At 35.2% G+C, this 22,500-nt stretch overlaps 1 protein-coding gene across 9 annotated transcripts in view; it reads right to left on the reverse strand.

Moving 5' to 3' along the window:
• Window positions 1-22,500, reverse strand: part of LOC124431500 (Down syndrome cell adhesion molecule-like protein Dscam2) — a 201,271-nt gene that overhangs the window by 39,132 nt on the left and 139,639 nt on the right. For all 9 annotated transcript variants that reach the window (XM_046979495.1, XM_046979491.1, XM_046979496.1 and 6 more), the window contains one exon: window positions 12,575-12,724. In XM_046979495.1, coding sequence (XP_046835451.1) covers window positions 12,575-12,724 — 150 coding nt within the window. The remainder of the gene's footprint in view (window positions 1-12,574; window positions 12,725-22,500) is intronic.

Here is a 22,500-nt window from a genome sequence, read left to right on the forward strand (position 1 = left end):
ATTCTATCTACTATGCTATCGGTATAGAAAATATTTCAAAAAGATCGACAGTTTCTCGTGATTGACCTATAACGACCCGCATATTTTTCTCATTCATAAATAAAATAATACACGTAGGTAGAACAGCTACGTAAAATATTATTTCAAGCGTTTTAAACGAAACAAATGTATTATCTCTTTTTGTTTAATATTTATTACTGGTAGATATATTTATACACACACACACATACACACACACATATATATATATATATATAGAAGCAAACTAAAAATATTATATTGTATGTAGAAAAAAAAATAAAACAGTAAAAAGAATTGTTGCGTTGTCTCTTTTGTAACACATTAAATGGGCACGTTTTGTAGAAAAGTCAACGAACCATAGAATAATAACGATGAGTAGAATACGATACGACCAATTCTCATGGTATTATTTTCGCAATATCGTTGATAGCGTTGCGACGCTCGTAGATCGATATCAAAGTAGAGTAGAACGTTCAATTTCAATCGTTATTCCGCCCTATGGCGCCCGGACGATAATATAATAATCCGATATTAAAGTGCTCAAGGCTCGTTTGTTACGTACAATGGGTGGTAAACTCGATGTACGGTAGAGCCAAACGTTCCTCGTTTCCTTTATCAATTATAATTTCATTAGTAAAGCTGAGGTCACTGAGAGAGGTTTGGAGGGGCGCGGATAGTCATCGACGATCCTTGTTGCACAATCACTGTTGTGATAATTTTTCTTATTCGTGAAGGAGGAAAAAATATGGGAAAAAAACGAAAAGAAAGAAAAAAATAATAAAAAGAAATGAATTTAATTTCGAAAAAAAAAAGAAAGTAAAAAAACGTTCGGAAGAAATTAAATCCCGAATAAATTATCGTTGAAGTTTATTACAATTAAAAATTGAGAATTAATTTCTCAGAGAAAGGACGAATCGAATCGAATAAAAATAATCACGATGAAGAACGATCTATAATGAATTTAATAAATTTATGAAAAATTTTTATTGTTCTCTTTTCTTTTGCACTTTTGTTCTTTTCTTTTTTTCTTTCTTTTTTTATTCTGTTTTTTTTTTTTTTTTTTTTTTTTTTTTTTTTTTTTTTTTGTTACCAACGAGAAATCTTTCATGGAGGGAGAATGGAGCAGAGCGGAACGGTGTCGCACGAACGACGATTAAACTTCAACCGGTCGTGGAGGGTTATCCGCGCCGCGGTCGGAAACGCGACGGAACGCGTAAAGCTTTTTACGAGGGCGCTATTTTATAATGGCTTCGCTTTGTCTGGACCGCGTTATTATTGTAATTTAAGCTGATGGCGTATTGATCGGCCTGTACCTCGTTCTCTCTCTCTCTCTCTCTCTGTCTCTGTCTCTCCCACCTCTTTGCAGGCATGTACGCGCGCACGTAGGAACATTCTCTCTCTCTCTCACTCCCTCATACTCGCAATATTCCAGTTTGCCATATTCCACCAGCAACAGCAGCAGCAGCAGCAGCAGCAGTAGTAGCAACGCCCCGATTGCTGCCTTCTCTGCTCATAGTCAGCACGTTGCAAACTTTTCACGGCGTTTGCTTTCGATTTATGCATCTACTCCCACCTCTCCCCCCCTCCTCCTCCTCCTCCTCCTCCTCCACCAATTTCACCCCCTCCTCCATTCTCCTACTCATTCTCTTTCTCCTCCTCCTCCTATTTCTCTTCAGAATATCTCCGTCCGGTTTTCATCCCTAAACGTCGAATCTGCCGGCGGTTTATCGAATTAATTCCTCGATACCGACTGGTGATGCTGATGCTGGTGCCGGTGCTGGTGCTGATACTGATGCTGGTACTGAAGCTGGTGCTGGTGCTGGTGCTGGTGTTGGTGCTAGTACTGGTACTGGTGCCGGTGGTGCTGTGGCGATCGGTACGAACTCGAAAGAGGATTTACGACGCTTGGAAAGCGTATCGAAGCTAGTCCGTCCTCCCGATTGTGTTCCATCTCTCTCTCTCTCTCTCTCTCTCTCTTTCCATCGATTTCTCTCTCTATCTCTCAATCTCTCTCTCTCTCTCTCTCTTTTTTTCTCTCGTCTATCCATCCATCCGTTCGTTCATCCATCCGTTCATCTATCTATCTATCTTTTTTCCTCTCCCTCTCAATCGATGTATCGACAGGTTCGATCGGTCCGAAAAGCCAAAATTAACGCAACGTCACGTGATGTTCATTTCCTAAGCATCGATCTCGTATCTACGAACGTTCGATTTAAATTCATCGTTTATGCGGCTGAGGTCAGAGAGATTTGCCGTACAAGTATAGGTATATCTATCTACTCGTTTTAAAAAAGAAAAGAAAAAAACAAAAAAAAAAAAAAAAAAACAAAAAGAAAAACAAGAATTGTATCTCTCGTTAATGCTTTTTTTTTTTTATCCCCCTTGCTTTTTCCCTACTTTTTTCTTTTTTTCTCTTTTTCAAATAAGGGATATAGACGTAGTTACTCGTGAACGAAAAATCGATGTATTTTTTAAAGGATTATTCAATGAACGATCGATATAATTTTTCAAATCGATTTGTATAACTGATAATAATCAAATTAATATTCGATTTTATCTCATAATACATTTTCTTTTTTTTTTTACTTTACAACTTTTACCTACAAACTTTACAAATTTATATACATATATAATTTATATATATATATATTTTTGTCTCTCTCTCTCTCACTCTCTCTCTCTCTCTCTCTCTCTCTCTCTCTCTCTCTCTTTATATATATATATATATATATATATATATATTACATCAAACTCGTATCATGTTCGCAATATAAATTGTTGAACGAGAGTGGAAGAAGTTTAATTAATAGCAGAAGTATCCAAACTCGCGAGAAAAGTACTTTCTAAGGGCTCTCTTATTGTGTAATATTTAAACGCGGCTTGACTATAGTACCAAAGAGAGAGAGAGAGAGAGAGAGAGAGAGAGGAGGAGAGGGAGAGAGGAACAGACAGACAGAGACAGAGACAGAGAGAAGAGAAGCAGACCGTGCGCTTAAACGAGCATCTTCGTATCCTTTGAACCATCGGTCATTGACTACGTAATCCGCGATTTTCCATCATGCAACAAGCCCTTCGTCCCTCCACTTGCTTTTTCTGGCTTTACATCCCATAACGCATAAGGCCATGCGAGAGAACGTTAGCTTCGACGATTCAACGAGTACACGAGGAGAATAAAAAGAGAGAGAGAGAGAGAGAGAGAGAGAGAAGGAGGGAAAGAGAGGTTGGATAGAAAAAAAAAAAAAAAAAAGAGAAAAGCGTAGAAATTTCTCTCTTTCTGTCTCTCTGTCTGTCTGTCCCTCTCTCTCTCTCTACATATATATATATATATATATATATATATATATATATATATATATCCTTACAGTCTCGCACAGAACGATGGCCAATTAAACCTTTCGAAGCAACGAGCCCAATTAAGACTCTATTAAATATACACCCGCTGTATGTGTGCGTTAGACAGAGAAAGAGAGAGAGAGAGAGAGAGAGAGAGAGAGAGAGAGAGAGAGAGAGAGAGAGAGAGAGAGAGAGAGAGAGAGAGAGAGAGAGAGAGAGAGAGAGAGAGAGAGATAGAGAAAGTATATCGTCGTCAAAGCGGATTTCAAACGTCACCGGGCCCTTATCACGTACTTAACCCATGAACAAGCGAACCTCGAACGTAATGAAGTTCGCCGCTAATTAGCCGTACAATGTTTATTTCTCTCTCTCTCTCTCTCTCTATCTTTCTTTTTTCTCTCTTTATCTCTCTCAATGAAAGAACTGCATAATGTACGAACACGACACGATTCTTTTCTTGATCCCGTGAGGCCCTTTTTCAGCCGTTGAAGCTCGATTTACAACACGTTATCTCTCTCTCTCTCTCTCTCTCTCTCTCTCTCTCTCTCTTTCTCTCTATGGAGCTTTTCACATCTTTTTTTTTATTGTCTAAAAAACGATCTGTTCAATTATCCTATGTCGAGAGATAAAAATCAATGACGACGATCACTTTTAACGCAGACAAATTTTTCGATATACTAACTAACAAAAGGTTCGACCGAGCGAGCGAGAGAGAAAAAGAGAGTGAGAGAGAGAGAGAGAGAGAGAGAGAGAGAGAGAGAGAGAGAGACAAAGAGCAGTAGTAAGTTCGAACAAGAGAAGTGACGTCATTAATTGAGCATTATTGTCGACCACATTATATGTCGTTTTGCTTCGGTACATTCTCCATTTCTCTCTCTCTCTCTCTCTCTCTCTCTGCGTCGCTGATAAAGCGCATATGTAATTTAATGTCTGTCGCTGATTGCTTCAGTATTCAGGTCACATCGACGTTAGCCCAGAGCGCAAATTGCACGGGCAAAGGCAACGTTTGCGCATGTGCCCACGCAAAACGGCACTGATATAATTCGCTATAATCGTGAAGCATTGATTTATACCGAAGTACTATTTCTCTCTCTCTCTCTCTCTCTCTCTCTCTCTCTCTCTATCCTTCTATCTCTCTATCTGTACCAATTTATATATACATGTTCATATATATATATATATATATTTATATATATATACACACATGTATATATTTCATCGTATAACCCCTTTTTCGAAAATTTGCTCCAGTCACCGACAGCGGCTTGCCCAGGGCTCGTCGTTACTTCTATCGATGCCTTTGCTTTTCAGCAATATAAAAATTTCATGATAACTCGCGTTAACGACCGCGATCGAAACTCGATAATTACTTGAAACATGCGACCTCGTTGGGAAAGTCCTTTTTCATTCTTCTTTTTTCTTTTTTTCATTCTTTTTTTTCTAAAATAAAAATATACTACATATCGGCAATGATTGTTAAAAGGAAAACAAGAGAGCCGCGGATACAATTGAATGGCTAATTCAAACGTCTATTAATTCAATTTTTATTACTGTGTTTAAAACAAAACAAAGGAAAATAAAAAAAAAAAAAAAATTGAAGAGCAGAAAAAGAACATGATTTTTTATTTGATTCAATCCAATAAGACAATTCATGCATAACAAAATAATCATTGAATATATGTATATATAAGAATAATTTATTGGAGGAACGTGAATGAAATAAGACTTTAAAAATTTATATATATATATATATATATATATATACATACACACGCATACATGAGTGGTGCATGCATATCAAAAGTTATATGGCACACAAAACGACATGATTCGAGATGATGTGAAAATGATAAAGAAGGGTCGGACTAACGAAGGGGAAGATTTAGTGTGGTTGAAGAATGGTAAGAGAGAAAGGGGAAATGGAGAGAGAGAGAGAGAGAGAGAGAGAAAGGGAGGGGAAGAAGGACGTGTCGCTGCGAGGGATAATTTTAATCCTGCACTTTTGGATGGGATTAATCCGTCTCGTCGTCGTACAGCTCGATTAAATTATCGTCTCTTTCTCTTCCCTCTTACTAATATCCCTTATCCCCTTCCACCAAAAGGATCATTCTCCATTTTTTTTTTTGCCTTACACATTCTAGTTTCTTTTTTCTTTTTCTTTCTTCAAATACCCATAGAAAATAACTTTCTATCTCTCTCTTTTCCGAGCAAATTTTTCGTCGTTGAAATTGTCATTCGAGAGAGGACGAGAACAACGACAACGACGACGACGACAATTAACGTTACCGTTACGATATTATTTATCGTGCTTGGTCGAATCCAAACGCGAGTATAGGTAGCTACATAGCTTTAGGGCAGCTCGTAACGCAGCTATTAAAGATAAACGACTGCTAGGAAGATTTAATCGTCCGGTACGAATAAATCCGAAAGCACCTCTCGCAATGTACGATCTCTACTACGAATGAGGCTACTCTATCGTTGTATGTTAGTCTTATCCTTGTTTATCGATCTCTCTCTCTCTCTCTCTCTCTCTCTCTTGCTCTATTTTTCTCTTTTTCTCTATCAAACGAGCCTCCTTTTACGATTACTTCACGTTTGTTAATTGTGATATTAAAAGAATATAGGAAGATTGAAAGAGAAAATTGATATGAAATAACAGGATCCTATGATGTTTTTATCGAATGGTTTTATCTACTGGATATATCATAGTTGGTAGAAGATATTAAAAAAAAAAAAGAAAAAGGAAAAAAGAGAGAAAAAAAAAGAGAGAAAAAAAAAGAGAGAAAAAAAAGAAAAGAAAAATAATAAAACGAAATGAAACGAAATAAAATGAAGCATAAAGAAGAAAAAAGGAAATAAAAAAAGAGAAGAAGCAAAAAAAGGAAAAGCATAAAAATAACTTTAATAAAGTTTATCAAAACGAGATATCTATGCAGAGAGTTTATTATTATGAAATTGATTTTTAACGAAACTTCAAGTTTTCATTGTGATATCTCGTACAATCTCGATCAAGTTATATTTACACGAGCAAATCATCATAACGGTTGACCAATATAGAAGGGGTAGGTTTTGCAAACGCTTCGATATTTGTAGCAGAGAGAGAAAGAGAGAGAGAAAAAGAGAGAGAAAGTGAGAGAGAGAGTTTCGAGAATTTACCAAAGGGAATCGTTTTTTCTTAGCTATGAAAAACTAATAAAAGGAATATTCTCTCGAATAATGATCGACGTCTCGAAAATCGCAACAACGTGTGAAAATATTGCAATACGTTTTCTTTTTTACTTTCAAAGCATACGCTGTTTTCTAACGTCTACATTTATATATACATTTTGTATATACGTATGTGTGTATATATATATATATATATATGTACGTATATCTACAAATATTTGGCTCCTTTTCTTAGACGTCAAGATAAGAATGAAAGAGAAGGGAATGAGTTCAAAGAAAAAAGTACTACGTGTTGGTATATATATATATATATATATATACACACACGTATAAGTATACATAAACATAAAATCGTATATGTATATATACAGGTTGGTCCAAGTAAAGCGTTCCAAACTGTATCCATCCGCAAAGTATATATATATATATATATATATATATATATATATATATATATATATATATATGATATACGACATAAAATGTGCAATTGATAATTTTTCTATTTTTCTATTTTTGTTGTTTTTGTTTTTTCTTTTTTTATTTTACTTTTCTCCTCCATTAAAACGATCAATCTCTAGTTCTATCAATTACTATATAAAAAAAATATTTTCAATACAAGTTAATAACTATTTCAGTGAAAATATTTCGTAATACTTTACTCTTGGATCACTCTGTATATATCTATGTATATATACATTTAGATATACATACATATATATATATATATAGAGAGAGATACTCTCCGTGGCCAGAGAGCACCCTTTCACTCCCATCAGAAAAGAGATATACAAGTAGTTTGGGCTCGATAAGATTGCAGGGTAGCGAGCGAAGGGATTGGAGCCGTGATGGCTGCATTGTTTCTTGCCGACGTTGCTCCGCAAACTGGCTCCACGTTGGAGCTCTGCGAATTGCACTTTGCGTTTTCGCCGAGTCTCCAATATGGCGATCTCATTCACCTTCCATCCTTGTCTCTTTCTCTCTTTTTCCCCTTCTATTTTTCTCTTTTTCCTCTCGACCGACCTCTCGCTTCTTGCTTGACCAGCAAAAAACTACGGCTGAGTCGATAAACGCGAGCCAAAAAGAGGGAGAGAGAGAAAGAGAGAAAGAAAGATTTCCTGCTTTTCTCTCTCTCTCTCTCTCCCTTTCTTTCTGTAATATCTCTCGCAAAAATTTCCAATGTAACTGCTACTACTTCGAGAACCAGTCAAAACAGATTTACACCGAAATTTTTGCAAAACACGTTTCGTCCATCTTAAACGACGATAAGTTTCAATATAAACTGGGACAAAGAAACAGAGAGAGAGAGAGAGAGAGAGAGAGAGAGAGAGAGAGATAGAGAGTAATCGAGTCGTTGAACTTTTAGCTGGCAAAAAGTTATCGACGAAGAAACAGACTCTACGTCGTCGTTGGAAACGAAGATGGTCGGTGTGAGAATGTCGAGAGAAATCGTTCGACCGTCGAACTAATTTAACGCTCGGTTAAAGCGAAATCCGACTGTCCTGACTGCTGATCGTATTCGACTAAAGTCGCGAGCTACGAAGGCGAAAGACCGTGGCCTTCGAGGGAATTTCTCTCTCTCTCTCTCTCTCTCTCTCTCTCTCTTTTTCTCTTTACTCCAATCTCTTCTTCCTACGAAGAACTCGAGTCTTAGAACAGTTACTTGGTGCTTTTCTAGCATCGACTTATCCAAGCGAGATCGCGATTGATTTTTCCTGTTTTTCTTCTTCTTCCTATTTCATTTTCTCTTTTCTCCATTCTACCATCGCGTAGAACGTTTTCCTCCTCGTTAGAAAGATTTTTCGATTCAGGCGATCGTATTTTAGATAATTTAATCAGAAACGAATGCAAATGATGTCGAAGGAAAATGAAAAGAAAAATTACGATCGTTATTTTCTTGGGAGTCTTGGCTATTTAAAATCTCCCGTCCGCCTCTCTCTCTCTCTCTCTCTCTCTCTCTCTTTATCTATCTTTGTGTGTGTGTCTATGTATGTAAGTTTATGTGAGTTTGTGGGTCTTTCAAAGACTATAGGATTTCGTTTAGGAAAAACGTTTTACGGATAAATCGATGGGTAAACACGTTCTCGGATTTCCCACTAGGAAAGCGTGTTCCACACTCTCGAGTTTAAATGTAAGTAAGTTTGTATCTACGCGGTGTTAGTTCCGTTTAGATAGGAAAGTAGGATAGTCGGGGAGGGGGGGATGGAGGGAGGGATCTCTAAACATTGAAACAGAAGAAGGACGATTAAGGGGACGGACACGTGCGACGATAGATACTGTGCGAGAAAAAAAAGAGGAGAACGAGAATGAGAAGGAGGAGGAGGAGGAGGAGGAGGTGCAGGAGAATTGAGGGAGGACCAGAGGAGTCAGAGGGTAGTAATAGGAGTAATAGTAGTAGTGAATAGTAGTAGTAGAAGTAGGAGGAGTGAGTACTATACTATGGTCCATTAGTGCTATACGTGGCTTAAGGAATTCGAGTTTTAAACGGTTTGCAGTTCGTACAGGCAAGCTCTTTAATGGACATCAGGCCTAAAAGGCAGTGCTTCCCTAAAATGGCGCCGTAGTAAAGTGTTATAACTCTGACGCGTTCGTTGAAAGAGAAAGAAGGAGAGAGAGAGAGAGAGAGAGAGAGATGGGAGGGAGGAGGAGGAGGGGAGGGAGAGGAGAGTCGAAGAGAAAAGTTGCAAAAAATGCAGGAGCGGATAATGGCGAAGAAGGAAACAGAAGAAGACAGTGGATGTATCCGGTTGATGCCACTAAAATGACTCCTTTACGTCATGTAAAAAAAAAAAAACCATTTTTTTTTGTTTCCAACAACGTTATCAATATCTAATGACGTTTAATCGTAAAACCCTGAAAAACGATTAATCCTCGAAACAACATTCACAATTTCAAAGACTTCTTTCCATCTAGATAGATCTGTCATTAGGATATATAATTATTTAAGATCTTAATTATGTAATTATTTTTATAGAATTTTTTTATGACCCTGAATATATCTGACACTTTATACGTCGTCTATAATCTAACTTCCTGTTGTATCAATGAAAAACTTCCTTTTCTTTTTTTTTTTTTTTTTTAATACGTAAGAATGGGGTTGCAAGAGAGGTTTAGAAAAAAATGGTCTCAAAAATTTTTTAAGAATTAAAAACGTACGTAATAATCATTATTATATGATTATTACATACTTTCGGTAATCACCGGGTATATTATTATTTGTATAGTAGGAAGATGAAATAAATGAATTTACGATAAAGTTGCGTGAACGTTAATGAGGTGATAAAATCAAAACGAGTGATTAATACGTCGACAGAGTTCATTTTTAAAGAGAGTCCCATGTACACTTTCTCTCTCTCTCTCTCTCTCTACGCTCGTATTTTACAACAACAACAACGTCATTGCTCTTTTATTTCGAATAATTATGGTTCGAACGTGTTGTAACGTTAGGTAGGATGGCATGATTAATTGACGCAGGAGCTCTTTGGTTCTGTTTATAGGAGGCTTGGATGATATGCACGAACATAGTACAATATGTTCATCTGGCGCGTTTGGTATTTCATCTTTGTTGCGTTTCAGAGTAATAGCACGAAGAGCAGTACACACATATATACGAATACACACACACACACATATATATATATATACACAAACACACATACATATATACACACCATTCCAACATGGCAACATCTTGGCTTGCACTTTCATCATTAGCCATCTATTGTTCCAAACACACTCATCCACGTTCGACCCATTTCATGCCTTATCAATCAGCATCTATGCTATGGTACATAGAATCGAAGTGCCTCAACGACGGAGCCTTGAAGTCTCTGCATCGTTCTCGTACTTTTCGCGATAAGATCATCAAACGCAGCTTGATTAGGAAGATTCTCAACAATTCCTGAGACAATTATTACGATATATCTAATGGCACTTTACACGCGCCATACCATTCGAATCTGTACGAAATATTCATTTTTCCTTTTCAAATCAAATATAGAATGAGATTAAATAAAGCGAAATTTTTTATCTCGTTTTTTTTTTTTTTTTTTTTTTTATTCCTTTCTTCCTCTCGTTCTTTTTTTTTTCCATAATAAAATAAAACGACAACGCGCACAAACGAAATCCTTTTTCCGCACAACCTTTTTTTTTCCTTCTCGTCCTCTTCTTTTTTTCCCAATTTTTTTCCATATTTTTTTTTTTTTTTGCACGCTTCGGAAGGTGCCAAGGTGGTGTCAATATGATAATAATTATAGGCATTCGTTTGTAAATAAATATTACACCGAATATCGTTTCCAAAGTTCCAAATAAAATATATCGTATAATCGGTTGTAGTAGAATATTGCACGTGGAATTTTCAATAAACAAGCGAATTCCAATTGCGAATACAAAAAAGAGAGAGAGAGAGAGAGAGAGAGAGAGCGCACAAGACCGGATGGTACGCGACGTAGCGAAGCTTCCGTTTGGTTTCTAGGTAAGCCGGGAGAAGCATATTTTCGAGGATACGCGTATCACGTATATTGTTTACGAGTCGTAGATAGTATTTCGTCGAGGCTGTTCTACGGGGCGGGGGACGGGGGCGAGGGCAAGGGCGAGGGCGAGGGTGGGAGGAAGGGAGGACGAGTCGACGAAGCAGAACGCGGACGTTTCGGCCATTAGCATTTCGGACCGCTCATGATTTATTCATGAAGAAGGCAAGTTGCGTGGATTGCGAGAGGGATGAGGGTATAGCGTTCACGCGAAAGAGTGAGAGAGAGAGAGAGAAAGATATATATATATATATATATATAAAGGGTGCCAGGAAAGGTGAAGGGTGGGAGAACTTGTAACAATGCATTATGATTTACCATGGTTAAAGGTATAGTATGCGTGAGAAATTGTTATATATACGTGAACGCTTAAATAGACGTACGTATGTATGTATGTATGTATGTATGTATGTATACGTCGAAACGAGAATGGATATTCTCGAGAAATATTTCGTATAACTAATTTAATATTAAATTAGTTTAATTAGCCAAGTTCAATTCACTCGTGGACGATTAATGAAATAAAAAGGGGAATAAATAGATTAGCAGTTAAACAATCGTTAACGAAGATAAAAATTTTAATCCGTGATTTTTTTTATACTTTTCATTAGGAAATATTAATCTTTTTGAAGGAATTAAAATTTTCTTAAATTCTCATCGGAGAAATTTCGAAAGTATAAACGTGTATACAAGGATACATACGTGCGTACATACATACGTACATATATACATATATATAATAGACACATACACACATGTATGTGTGTAAGTAAGAGGAAAGCTAGAGAGTTAATCATCATTAAGCCGTGAACAGAATTTCCCTTCATACTGAAGTCAAATAGAGGAAGTCAGGAGCCAATTTTGAGTTATATAAAATTTTCAAGACGTCAGCGAAGTCCCAGACGAATAATATACCTTGTCGATCAAAGTTCGTCGGATATTTATATACGATCTAGAGGAAGGTATTATCCGTACGATCGATTTATTTTTTCTTTATTATAATTAATTTTAAAAGTAAAAAAAAAAAAAAAAAGAAAATAAAAAAAGTACTTCAATAATTCGATCCCATGTCGCTATGTGATCGCACGCGTGTAAAAAAAGCGAGATTAAAATGAAAAACAATAAACAAAACAATAAACAAAACAATAAAAAAAGAAAAAAAATATACATATATATACGTGTGTATATATATATATATATATATATATACGTACATATACACGACACTTACATATACGTGTAAGACTTATAGGACAGGTGAGAAACGTCGTGTCAATTCAGAAGAAGGGTCCCTTTTTGTCGCATAACGAGAGGCAACATTTTGCTGAGATCGCACATTTAGTCTGCGGGCATTAAATATGCAGGTCCTCGAAAGTCCCTTTAAGCGAAAAAGCAGGGTTGACGGCGTAACCGTACGTGCCTGTTTAAGGACTGCCTTCGAAGGTGGTTACGACGGATGGGAGAAAAGGGAAGACTGGTTATACATACTACGACAGGTGAATATGGGATTCCATGAAACTTACCGGTGACCACCAGTCGTGCATACGACGAACTTTCGACGGTGTCGCCGGTCACGTGATGGACGGTACGACATCGGTAACTTGCATGAGCATCGGTGGAAGTCACAGAGAAGACCAGAAGTTCGCCAGTTGGTAACATATGGTATTTGCCACCTGAAAGCAAAAAAATTAAACCAATTTGATTACAACAGAATCCAGAAATAGCTTCGATTTTATACCCATTTTTGTTATTATCATCGTTATTATTATTATTATTATTATTATTATTATTATTATTATCATTACAATTATTTTTTCTTTCTGAATAATAACGCAATGACAAATTCTCATTCGTTCATTCTTTCTTTCTTTCATTCTTTCTCTTTTTTATTCTTTTTTATGTCTCTCTTCTCTTTCCTCTTCTTTTCTCTTATTCTTTCACATTCTCTTTTATCTTTTTCTTATAGCTACCTGTTCTTTTTTTCTTTTTTATTTTTCATCGAGATCGATGGCTCTCTCTCTCTCTCTCTCTCTCTCTCTCTCTCTCTCTTTCTCTCTTTCTTTCTCTCGGCATCTCCATTTCACACGGTACCTCTCTCTTTCATCGTATGTCCTCTGTATTTCATCAATATGCAAATTTTATTTTAACGAAAAATCCACTCCACTCGCTTGCCGACGTTTGCGACTCGGCAAAATGCAGCTTGACCGTGAGATTCTTTCAAATGGGATCGATGATTTTTTTTACAAATAAAAAAAAAAAAAAAAAAAGAAGAAAAAAAAAGAAATAATGCCATCCTCCGTATACTACGATATTTATCTCGAGATTAATGGACAAAAAAAAGAAAAAAAAAGAAAAAAGAGGAAGAAAGAAATGAAGAATATTGCCGACCCAATCCAGAGACCGCGATTAATCTCGTGTACGCGTACAGCTTATATATTTTATTTTTATTACTTGTATTCCAATAATTTCGTCAATTTTCAAACGATATTTTTTCTATTTATTTTTAAAATGTCTATGAAGGAAAATGAAGCCGTTAAGCTTGGCTTCGAGTGATTAGCTTCAGCAGTCTTTGTGTGTTGTTAAGCCTCAGAGAAAAAGAGAAAAAAAAATGCACAGAGTCGGTCGATAAAATCCTGAAAAGTGCTGTGTAAATTTCAACTACGAGTTTTCTCCCACTCCTGTCTCTCTCTCTCTCTCTCTCTCTCTCTCTCTCTCTCATCGACGTCGTGTATCTTTTCCTCTCCTATTTTATGTCTACTGGCATTGTATCTTTTCACGGTAATATTGAAAATAGTAACGTAAAAGAGACGAACGTGTAATTAAGCGGATTGCGTGTAAGCGGAGTGCGAGAGAGTTCGCTTTTACTTGCTCGCGAGATTTAACGCTTTCTATGTATTGTCTTCTATGTAAATGTGTTCAATGAACACACACACACACACACACACACACACACATATATATATATATATATATATATATATATATATTGGAAAGTAATATTATACCGACGTGAGACTAATTAAGTGAACGACGTAATGACGGAGTTATCAGGAAGAACGACGAAAGGATATTCATTAATTAGAATGGGTATTATCGTAAGTATAAGTAAATTATATTTCATGTAAACTGCTTGATAATACTATCGTTTAAAAGAACACACAGATTATATGATTATATTAAAAATGGTAATAATTTGAGGAATAATTTTTACGCGATATTTCGTACACACATAAAAAAAAAAAAAAAAAAAAAAAAAAAAAGAAAAATAAAAAAGTCTACTTGATACGTAACGCGGGAAATTCGAATAAACAATAAACGTGGCAGAGTCAACAAGTAGGAGATAAGTACTTATGTACGTGTACGTGTATCTATATTTGAAAGCTGCAATGGGGGAAAAAAAAAGGAAAAAAAAAAAAAAAAAACAAACAAACAAAAAGCAAAAAGAGAGAAAAAGAAAGGAAAAGAAAAGAGGAAAAACAAGAAGGAAAAAAAAAGGAAAGAAAAAAGTAATGAATATGAGAGAATAAACGTGAAAAAAAGGCTTCGAATGGCGCGTAACGAGTTCACAATAGTTCGAGTCGATATCTATCGAAGTACGAGGGTGGAAAGAGAGAGAGAGAGAGAGAAAGAGAGGGAGGAGGAGATCGATGTGTTACCACGAAATGCGACGGACGATGAAAATTGTTGGGGCAGAGCGCGAACTCGATACTGCTTCGAGATAAACGCTACCTTCGATTATATTTCCTGCTATTTTTCGAAGCGACGAATACGTGCGTCCGTAACAATGCTTGCCTCTATTTCTTTCTCTCCTACACATTCTCTCTCTCTCTTTTTCTCTCTCTCTTTCTCTCTTTTTTCGAGAAGCATATCGAATCGACGCCGATTACACAATTCCGACTATCATCGATATCGAACAACACGGGCCGCGAATTCTTCGATACTTTCGAATCGAGTACTCGCATAATATCGCGACAACTACTCGATTTAAATTCCAATCGATTTTAAGAGGACATGCAAATTAGGAATTGATATTATATTTTATAAATATCCATTTATATTGTAATTTGATAAAAATGCATTATAATGAATGAATGAATGAATGAATGAATGAATGAAGGAAGGAAGGAAGGAATGAATGAATTAATGAATCAATCAATCAATCAATCAATCAATCAATCAATGAACGAATAGATTTACGTTTATGTGTATATATATATATATATATATATATATATATATATATATATATATATATATATATATATATTGTATGAAATCGAAAAAGTAAATAAAAAAAAAAAAAAGAAAGAGAAGAAGAAGAATAAGAATAAGGGAAAAAAGAATAGAGGTTGGATTACTCGAGAAAGAAAAATTCCCCCTTTAATTATTCGCCCTTTTATTTTTGTCCCTTTCTCCTCCTTCCCTTAGGGATTTAAAATCTTGATATAGACGAAACGCAGAGAAAATTTTCCAGAGGTTCGTCGTGTGAATGTATAAGTGTGCGGGTTGCGTGCGACAAGAATTACTTCGTGAAAATATTTTTATTCTTCCCGCCCGGAGCTATGGCAGCAGTACTACCACCAGCAACAGCACCAATAGCAAGTCAGAAGTAGTAGAAATAACGTCAGACTCGACGTTAGCTCGCGAGAATGACTGCATTTTGCGAGGATATATGCATCCAAGTGCATCCTCCTTCTTCTTCCTACTCCTCTTCCTCCTCTTTCACCTCTTTCATCTTCTGCTTGGTAAGAGGAGCGTCGATATCTCGACACGTGCGCACATTTCAACCCCTCACGCTTTATTTCCAAGGAAATTGCGTGGAATTTCAGGAACGTCGAAATGCACCATGAGTACAAGTTAGCGTTCTCGTGCGTATATGTGTCTGTCTGTGCGTTTGCGTGTGCGTATATGCCAGCGCGCGTATATCTTTGCGTGTGAAGAATACATGTGAGAATTTCTCTCTATCTCTCTATTTCTCTGTCTTTCTATCTCTCTCTCTCTCTCTCTCTCTCTTTCTCTCTGCCTCTCTACTTATCTGTCTTCTCGTTTTAACCTTATGACCTCGAAGTCGAAAATTGTACCTTATCGATCTCCACTCAACTCGACAAAAATATCTTGTAACTCTTTCATAAAACTTGTCTATCTTAATTACACTTTAGTACTTTCAACTTATACATTAATGGAATTATGATAAAAATAATTGCTAAACGAATTATATATCTGGAGAGAAAGAGAGATACAGAGAAATAAACTTATATAGATATAATGAATTTCGATCACTTCAATATATTATTATTTATTAACATTAAATGATATTACGTATGTTGTAAGTAGTAGTTGAAGAAAATTAAAAAAAAAAAAAAAAAAAAAAAAAAGAAAGAAAGAAAGAAAAAAGAGAGAAGGAAAAATATCTCAATCCAGTTAAAATATCCTCTCAATTATTTATCAATACTTCAATAATATTTTTTTGTTTTGTCAGATAATAAATAAAAGCGTAATACGTATCATAGGAGAAAGAAAAAAAAAAAAACGAAAAGAGCAAGTGAATTGCGACGATATCATCCCTTAGAGCGTTGCTTCAGGGGGTTAAACGAAATCGAGGACGTGATCCTTTTCCATCCATCGTCAGTGAATTCGTATAAAGCTAAAGCTCGAGCTATCGAGTCGTATGCGCCAGACCATCGAGAGTCTCCCTTTTTACTTCTTTCCTTCCTTCTTTCTTTCTTTCTTTATTTCCTTCATTCTACTTATTTCCACGAGTTTCACCATTTTGATATTTTCTATAAAGAGAATGGCCGAGTGAGAAGAGGAAGAAGAAGGAAAAGAAGAAGGAAGCTTTGCACTTGCATAAAATAGAAGAAGCTTTACATTCTTTCTTATACGACTAAGTAAAAGGAGAAATATGCTGTGCATTTTCTCTTTTTTATATTTTTTATTTTTCACACACACACACACACACACACACGTATATATATATATATATATTTAAGAAATAGATATAATAGAAATAGAACATTTATTTTTTCGTACATATATGTATATAAGTACGTACGTGAATATATGCGTGTGTGTTTACTAATATAAAATATAATAATGAATGAGAATAAAATAAAAAGATGAATGAGAGATGATAAATAATACAGACAAGGATGCACTAAGTATAAATTTAGGAGTAATATACAATAAGAGAAATTTTACACGTCGGGTTATAATGTTATGAATGTGCGTACGAAAAAATGTAGTAAAGTAAATGCGGGGAAAAAAGAGAAATTAAGATTAGTACGAAAGAAAGAAAAGTGATGTTAATAAAGAGAGATAATATGGTATAAAGATAATGTAGGTAAACAAAAAGGAGAAAAAAAATTGATAGATAATTAAATAAATAAATATATTGAAAGTGATGTATCAAAATATGTATGTATTATGATTGAATGATAAAAAATTAAATAAGTTCTTTATAACTTTTATATTTTTCAAGTAAGTTACTACAAAATTTAGAGAGCCATCCAAGGTATAAATATTTTTTCGAAGAAGAATTTCATGAATGTCAGGAAGTTAATGTTGCAAGAAGGATCGATAGTTCTCAATAGTAAAATATAGATAAACTGAAAGACAAAGAGAGAGATAGAGAGAGAGAGAGAGAGAGAGAGAGAGAGAGAGAGAGAGAGAGAGAAAAATAGAAATCATTGCTATGAAATAAAGATCTTTCTTTTTCTTTTTATCTCTTTACTTATTTAAAATAACTTATTCGTAAGAGCGACAGAGCGTGAATGGCCGATTACTTCGTTTGAGAACAGTCTCCTTCTATAATATTTGCTTGGAAAGTCAAATAAAATGTAATACTCTACATCGAGTAATTAAAAATAGAAGAAAAAGAAAAAAGAAAAAAAAAAAATTAGGAAAAGATAAAAAAGAAAAAAAATGCATACATAAGAACATATAGAACGCAAGTTGATAGCAAGCTAAGGAAAAAAATCAAATATCCAACTATCGTTTATATATACATATATATAAATTGTATATATATGTATATGATGTTAATCTCGGGTATGAGAATGAATGTTGAACGCATATGAATAATGAAAAAGCAAAGGAAAAAAAAAAAAAAACAAGCAAAAAAAGCAAAAAGGTAGAAGAAAAAAAGAAAAAGAAATTAACAATCACTCAAAACCGTAATATCTCATATTAATCGACGAATTAAAAAATCCTATCAGTTTTTCGAATCGAATGAAAGTCCTGTATCGATTTTCATATAAAAAGAACGTCACGAATTTCAAATCAATTGAATTATTTCCCATTTATCTGAGTAATAAATATAAGTGAAAAACAAAAAAGAATAAGAAATTAAATGGCGTATGAGAATTTTTGTATAATCGATATGAAAAAAAAAAAGAAAAAGGGAAAAAAAAAAGAATATCGAAAGAAAAAAATTCTACAAAATTTCGATCGATCCTACGTCAAATTTCATTACGACAATGACAAAAGTAAATGTTTATTATAGTCAATGATGATCATAAGATATATATATATATATATATCTCGGAAGGAAAAAAAAAGAGAAAAAAAAAGAAGAAAGAAAAAGTAAAAAGAAAATATCAGAGCGCGCGATTCATGTGGATTAAGCTATGATACCCGTGAGGATTTTCTTCTTCCCTTCGAGCGTGAAACTTCGTTTTATCCACGATATTCATGCACGACTGCCATTTCGCGCTAATAAGAGTAATGGACCGCGGTTGGGATTCTGGCGCGTAGCAGCGTACAAAACGCGCGTCAGGGTCTCTCTCTCTCTCTCTCTCTCTCTCTCTCTCTCTCTCTCTCTCTCTCTGTCTGTCTGTCTCTCTGTTTCATCCAAGCTTTTCCACAGTCAGAGAGAATGACAGACACGTCTATTTCGCTGATGGGGTCCAGGATTTAAACAACATTCGGCTCGTGCGAATATTTTTCGCGCTAGGCCGAATAATATGCTCGAATAAGCCGAAATACACAGGCCCCCCATTTGAAATGCGCGCAAAAGTATGCATGTATTCTGCGTTTGTGAGGGGAAAAAAAAAGAGAGAGAGAGAGAGAGAACAAGCCACCATGAAGGCCTCTTCGAAACAAACTATGGAAAATGGGAATTGGATGGGTTGCGATTTGTAAACGACATATATATATATATATATATGTGTGTGTGTATGTATGTGTGTATATATATATATGTTACATACATACTATTAAAAATATTACTAGTATATGAGTATTGAAGTTGAGTACGAAGCTTATACAGTTTTCATAGAGGAGAGAGCTTATGTTCGTCGATCCTATTGCAATACTTTGAAGAAGAGAAGAGAAAAGGAAGGAAACATTGCGCATGTAATTTTCGATTCAATCAAAAAGTTGATTAGTATATCGGATTTCGAAAAATGCGAGAAATCGTAATAGCATTATACTCGATATCATAGAATATTATGTATATACATATATGCATAACAACATTTAGTAAACGTAACGATCGTTCGTTCGACATCGGCCACGTTTCAGCAATCAAATAAATTTTATAACGGAGAAATAGCCGTATGCAATATGTATTTTATTTATATAATGCAACGTGCGCTTATACGTCAGAGGTAGATAGAGAGAGAGAGAGAGAGAGAGAGATGAATAGTCCTTTAAATCAATACGCTTGATATTATTGCTCCTCCGTTAGCAAGTTATTATTATTATTATTATTATAATTATTATTATTATTATTATTATTATTATTATTATTATTATTATTATTATTATTAATATTATTATTATTGTTACAATAAATATTGTATGCGAGTACATATGAATACATTTGATAGTATTTAAACTCTTTGGTACTCCACGAGAAACGACGATACTCGTCGATGAAAAAACTTTTGATCTCGAAAAAAGCCGATATGGGGGAAAAGAGAGTAGAAGTAGTGGTGTTACGACGGAAGTATTACGTTCATTTTTCCCTTTTTTTTTTCTCTATTCTCCTTTTTTCTCTTTTCTTTTTCTTTCTTCTTTTTTTTGTTTTTTTTTTTTTTTTTTCTTTTTGTTTGTTTCACAGAAAAGTCTTTCCGTACAATCGAGAGATACGATATATATATATATCCAGAATGGAAACGATTCGTGCAATTAATTTCCACGCTCTCGAACAACCGTCTTGCACTCGAACGAAAATGTTTCCAACATTTCATCCATCACATGGAGGATCCATGCCGGCTGATCGACTACGATGGATTCGTTCGGTAAAAATTAAATGCTCGTCGCGTCGTCTTTCGACGATTTATCGGATTGGAAAAAAGAAGAAGAAGAAGAAGAAGAAGAAGAAGAGAAATAGAAGAAATAAACGGAGAGAAGGAAAGAGAAAAAGAAAATCTATCTTCGTGCGGTTGGAAATATTAAAATGACGATTCCTTTGGGCTTTTCTCTCTCTCTCTCTCTCTCTCTCCCTCTCTCACACTTTCTCTGACTCTTTTTATTTCTAAGGAAAACTCGAAAGTCCGTGTACGACTTTGAGTGTGTACGGGATATCAGAACAGATGATTTACGTATAGGACTATGCTATTACTGAAATATATATTTGAGGCTCAATTTATTTGAACCGGGAATAAGTCCAGAAGCAACAACCCTCGGCAGTGTCGTTTTCAACGAATGCCGTCGCGCGAAACACAGAGATTCTCGGTTTTAAGGAAAAGTTAGTTTTCGATCCCACGTGCATCGTTTCCGTGTAAAATCGAGAAAGGTGCCCGTAATAAATCATCCCTCTTGGATACGAAACGTATCACCTCATACGCTCCCTCCCCACTCACCCCCCGCTCGTCCCACTCTCTTCCTTATCGATTCCCTTTTTCTTCTTCTCGTTCGTCCGGGCTTATCGGATTTTACTTTTCAAATTTTCAAGAGAGACCTACGCGTACACAGACTAACGCGCTCATATATCTACGTAATATGTACGACACATAAAATTTACATCACGTTATTACATCGTAATCGAGAATTGGAACGTTTTAAAATATATCAATGAGATATCAAAGCTGACGTTACGTTAATCAAAAAACTTGTTAAAAAATTCTTCAACTATTATCAATATTTATTCGAATTTGACAAATAAATGATTTTCCTCCTTATTCTCTCTTCTTATTACAATAATCTTTTTCTCTTTTTCCTTTCTCTTCCTTTTCTCCTTTCGTTTTTTCTCGCGTTAATGGTCATTATTAAAAATGTTTGATCAAGAGAAGGAGAGAGAAGGAAAGAAAGAAAGAAAGAAAGAAAGAAAAAAAGAAAAAGAAAAAATAAACGATTACTATACCTTTCCTTTATTTTTTTTGTCTATATCTATTTCAACGTAATTCGATATAGAAAGGACATTGTAAACTTTTTCTTCTCTTTTCTTCTTTTTCATCGATATTTATTGTACATACAGAGGGATCGAATTAATACGACGAAAAATGATATTTATCGTAGTAAAAGTCACTTGAACGGTCAACTATGGTTTCGTAAGAAATAAACGTCAAGTCTCTTTCAAGTGTTCAACTTGGATTCGAACTTATTGTCTTCCTTTCTCTCTTTCTTTTTTTCTTTTCAAAGGCCTATCTATACAGTGTCCACAAGTTAGAGTTTGTCTAACCAAGAGTTCCTGAACTTCGACGTTGCTTTGAGTGAAAACAGCCCGGAGCTGTTATCGCTGCAGTATCGTTCTACTATCATCGCCCACCCCCCTCCCCTTAGCTTATATTCCTCATGTATATATGGTCCCGGTGTCACGTACTGCTTTCCTTTCGGCTTACACTTCGAAAAATCTGGATCAAGCAAATTTTTTCCTCTCTCCTTTCTTTTTCCAATAAACGTGCGTTTTCTTTTTACATACGTATGTATGTATATATATATATATATTTTTTTTTTTTTTTTTTAAGATATGATACGTACTCATTTTTCTCGAACGTAGTTCGAGAAGTTGAAGAGATATTAAATAAGTCTAAGAGAATACAATAGATCGATATAGATTTAATCGTAGAACTTACGAGATTAAAAACTTTTGTGTATATATATATATATATATATATATATACTTGTAATTTTATCTTTTTCGAAGGGAAACTAACACAGACGAACAATCAGGAAAGTCGTAAAACTCGTGTACAAAGAGCGATATAAGCTTTTGGTTGTAGGGACCATTTCTGAAACTATCGGGAGTTTTAGAGTTAAACAAGAGTGACACGTTAGAGTGAGTGTAAGCGAGGATGAGTTAGCTAAAGAGAAAGAGAAAGAGAACAAGAGAGATAGAGAGAGATAGAGAGAAATAGAGAGATAGACCAACGGAGAAGGTTGCCAGGGAAGTGTGTAGTAACCGTTAGACAGAGACAATCTATATATAACAGTGTGCTTCTAGATCGTACAAGTGTGTTGGAATGAGAGGAGAATAGTTTCGAGTCTCTCTCTCTCTTTTTCTCTC

Source organism: Vespa crabro, chromosome 21 (assembly GCF_910589235.1).
Source record: "Vespa crabro chromosome 21, iyVesCrab1.2, whole genome shotgun sequence".
NCBI lineage: Eukaryota > Metazoa > Arthropoda > Insecta > Hymenoptera > Vespidae > Vespa > Vespa crabro.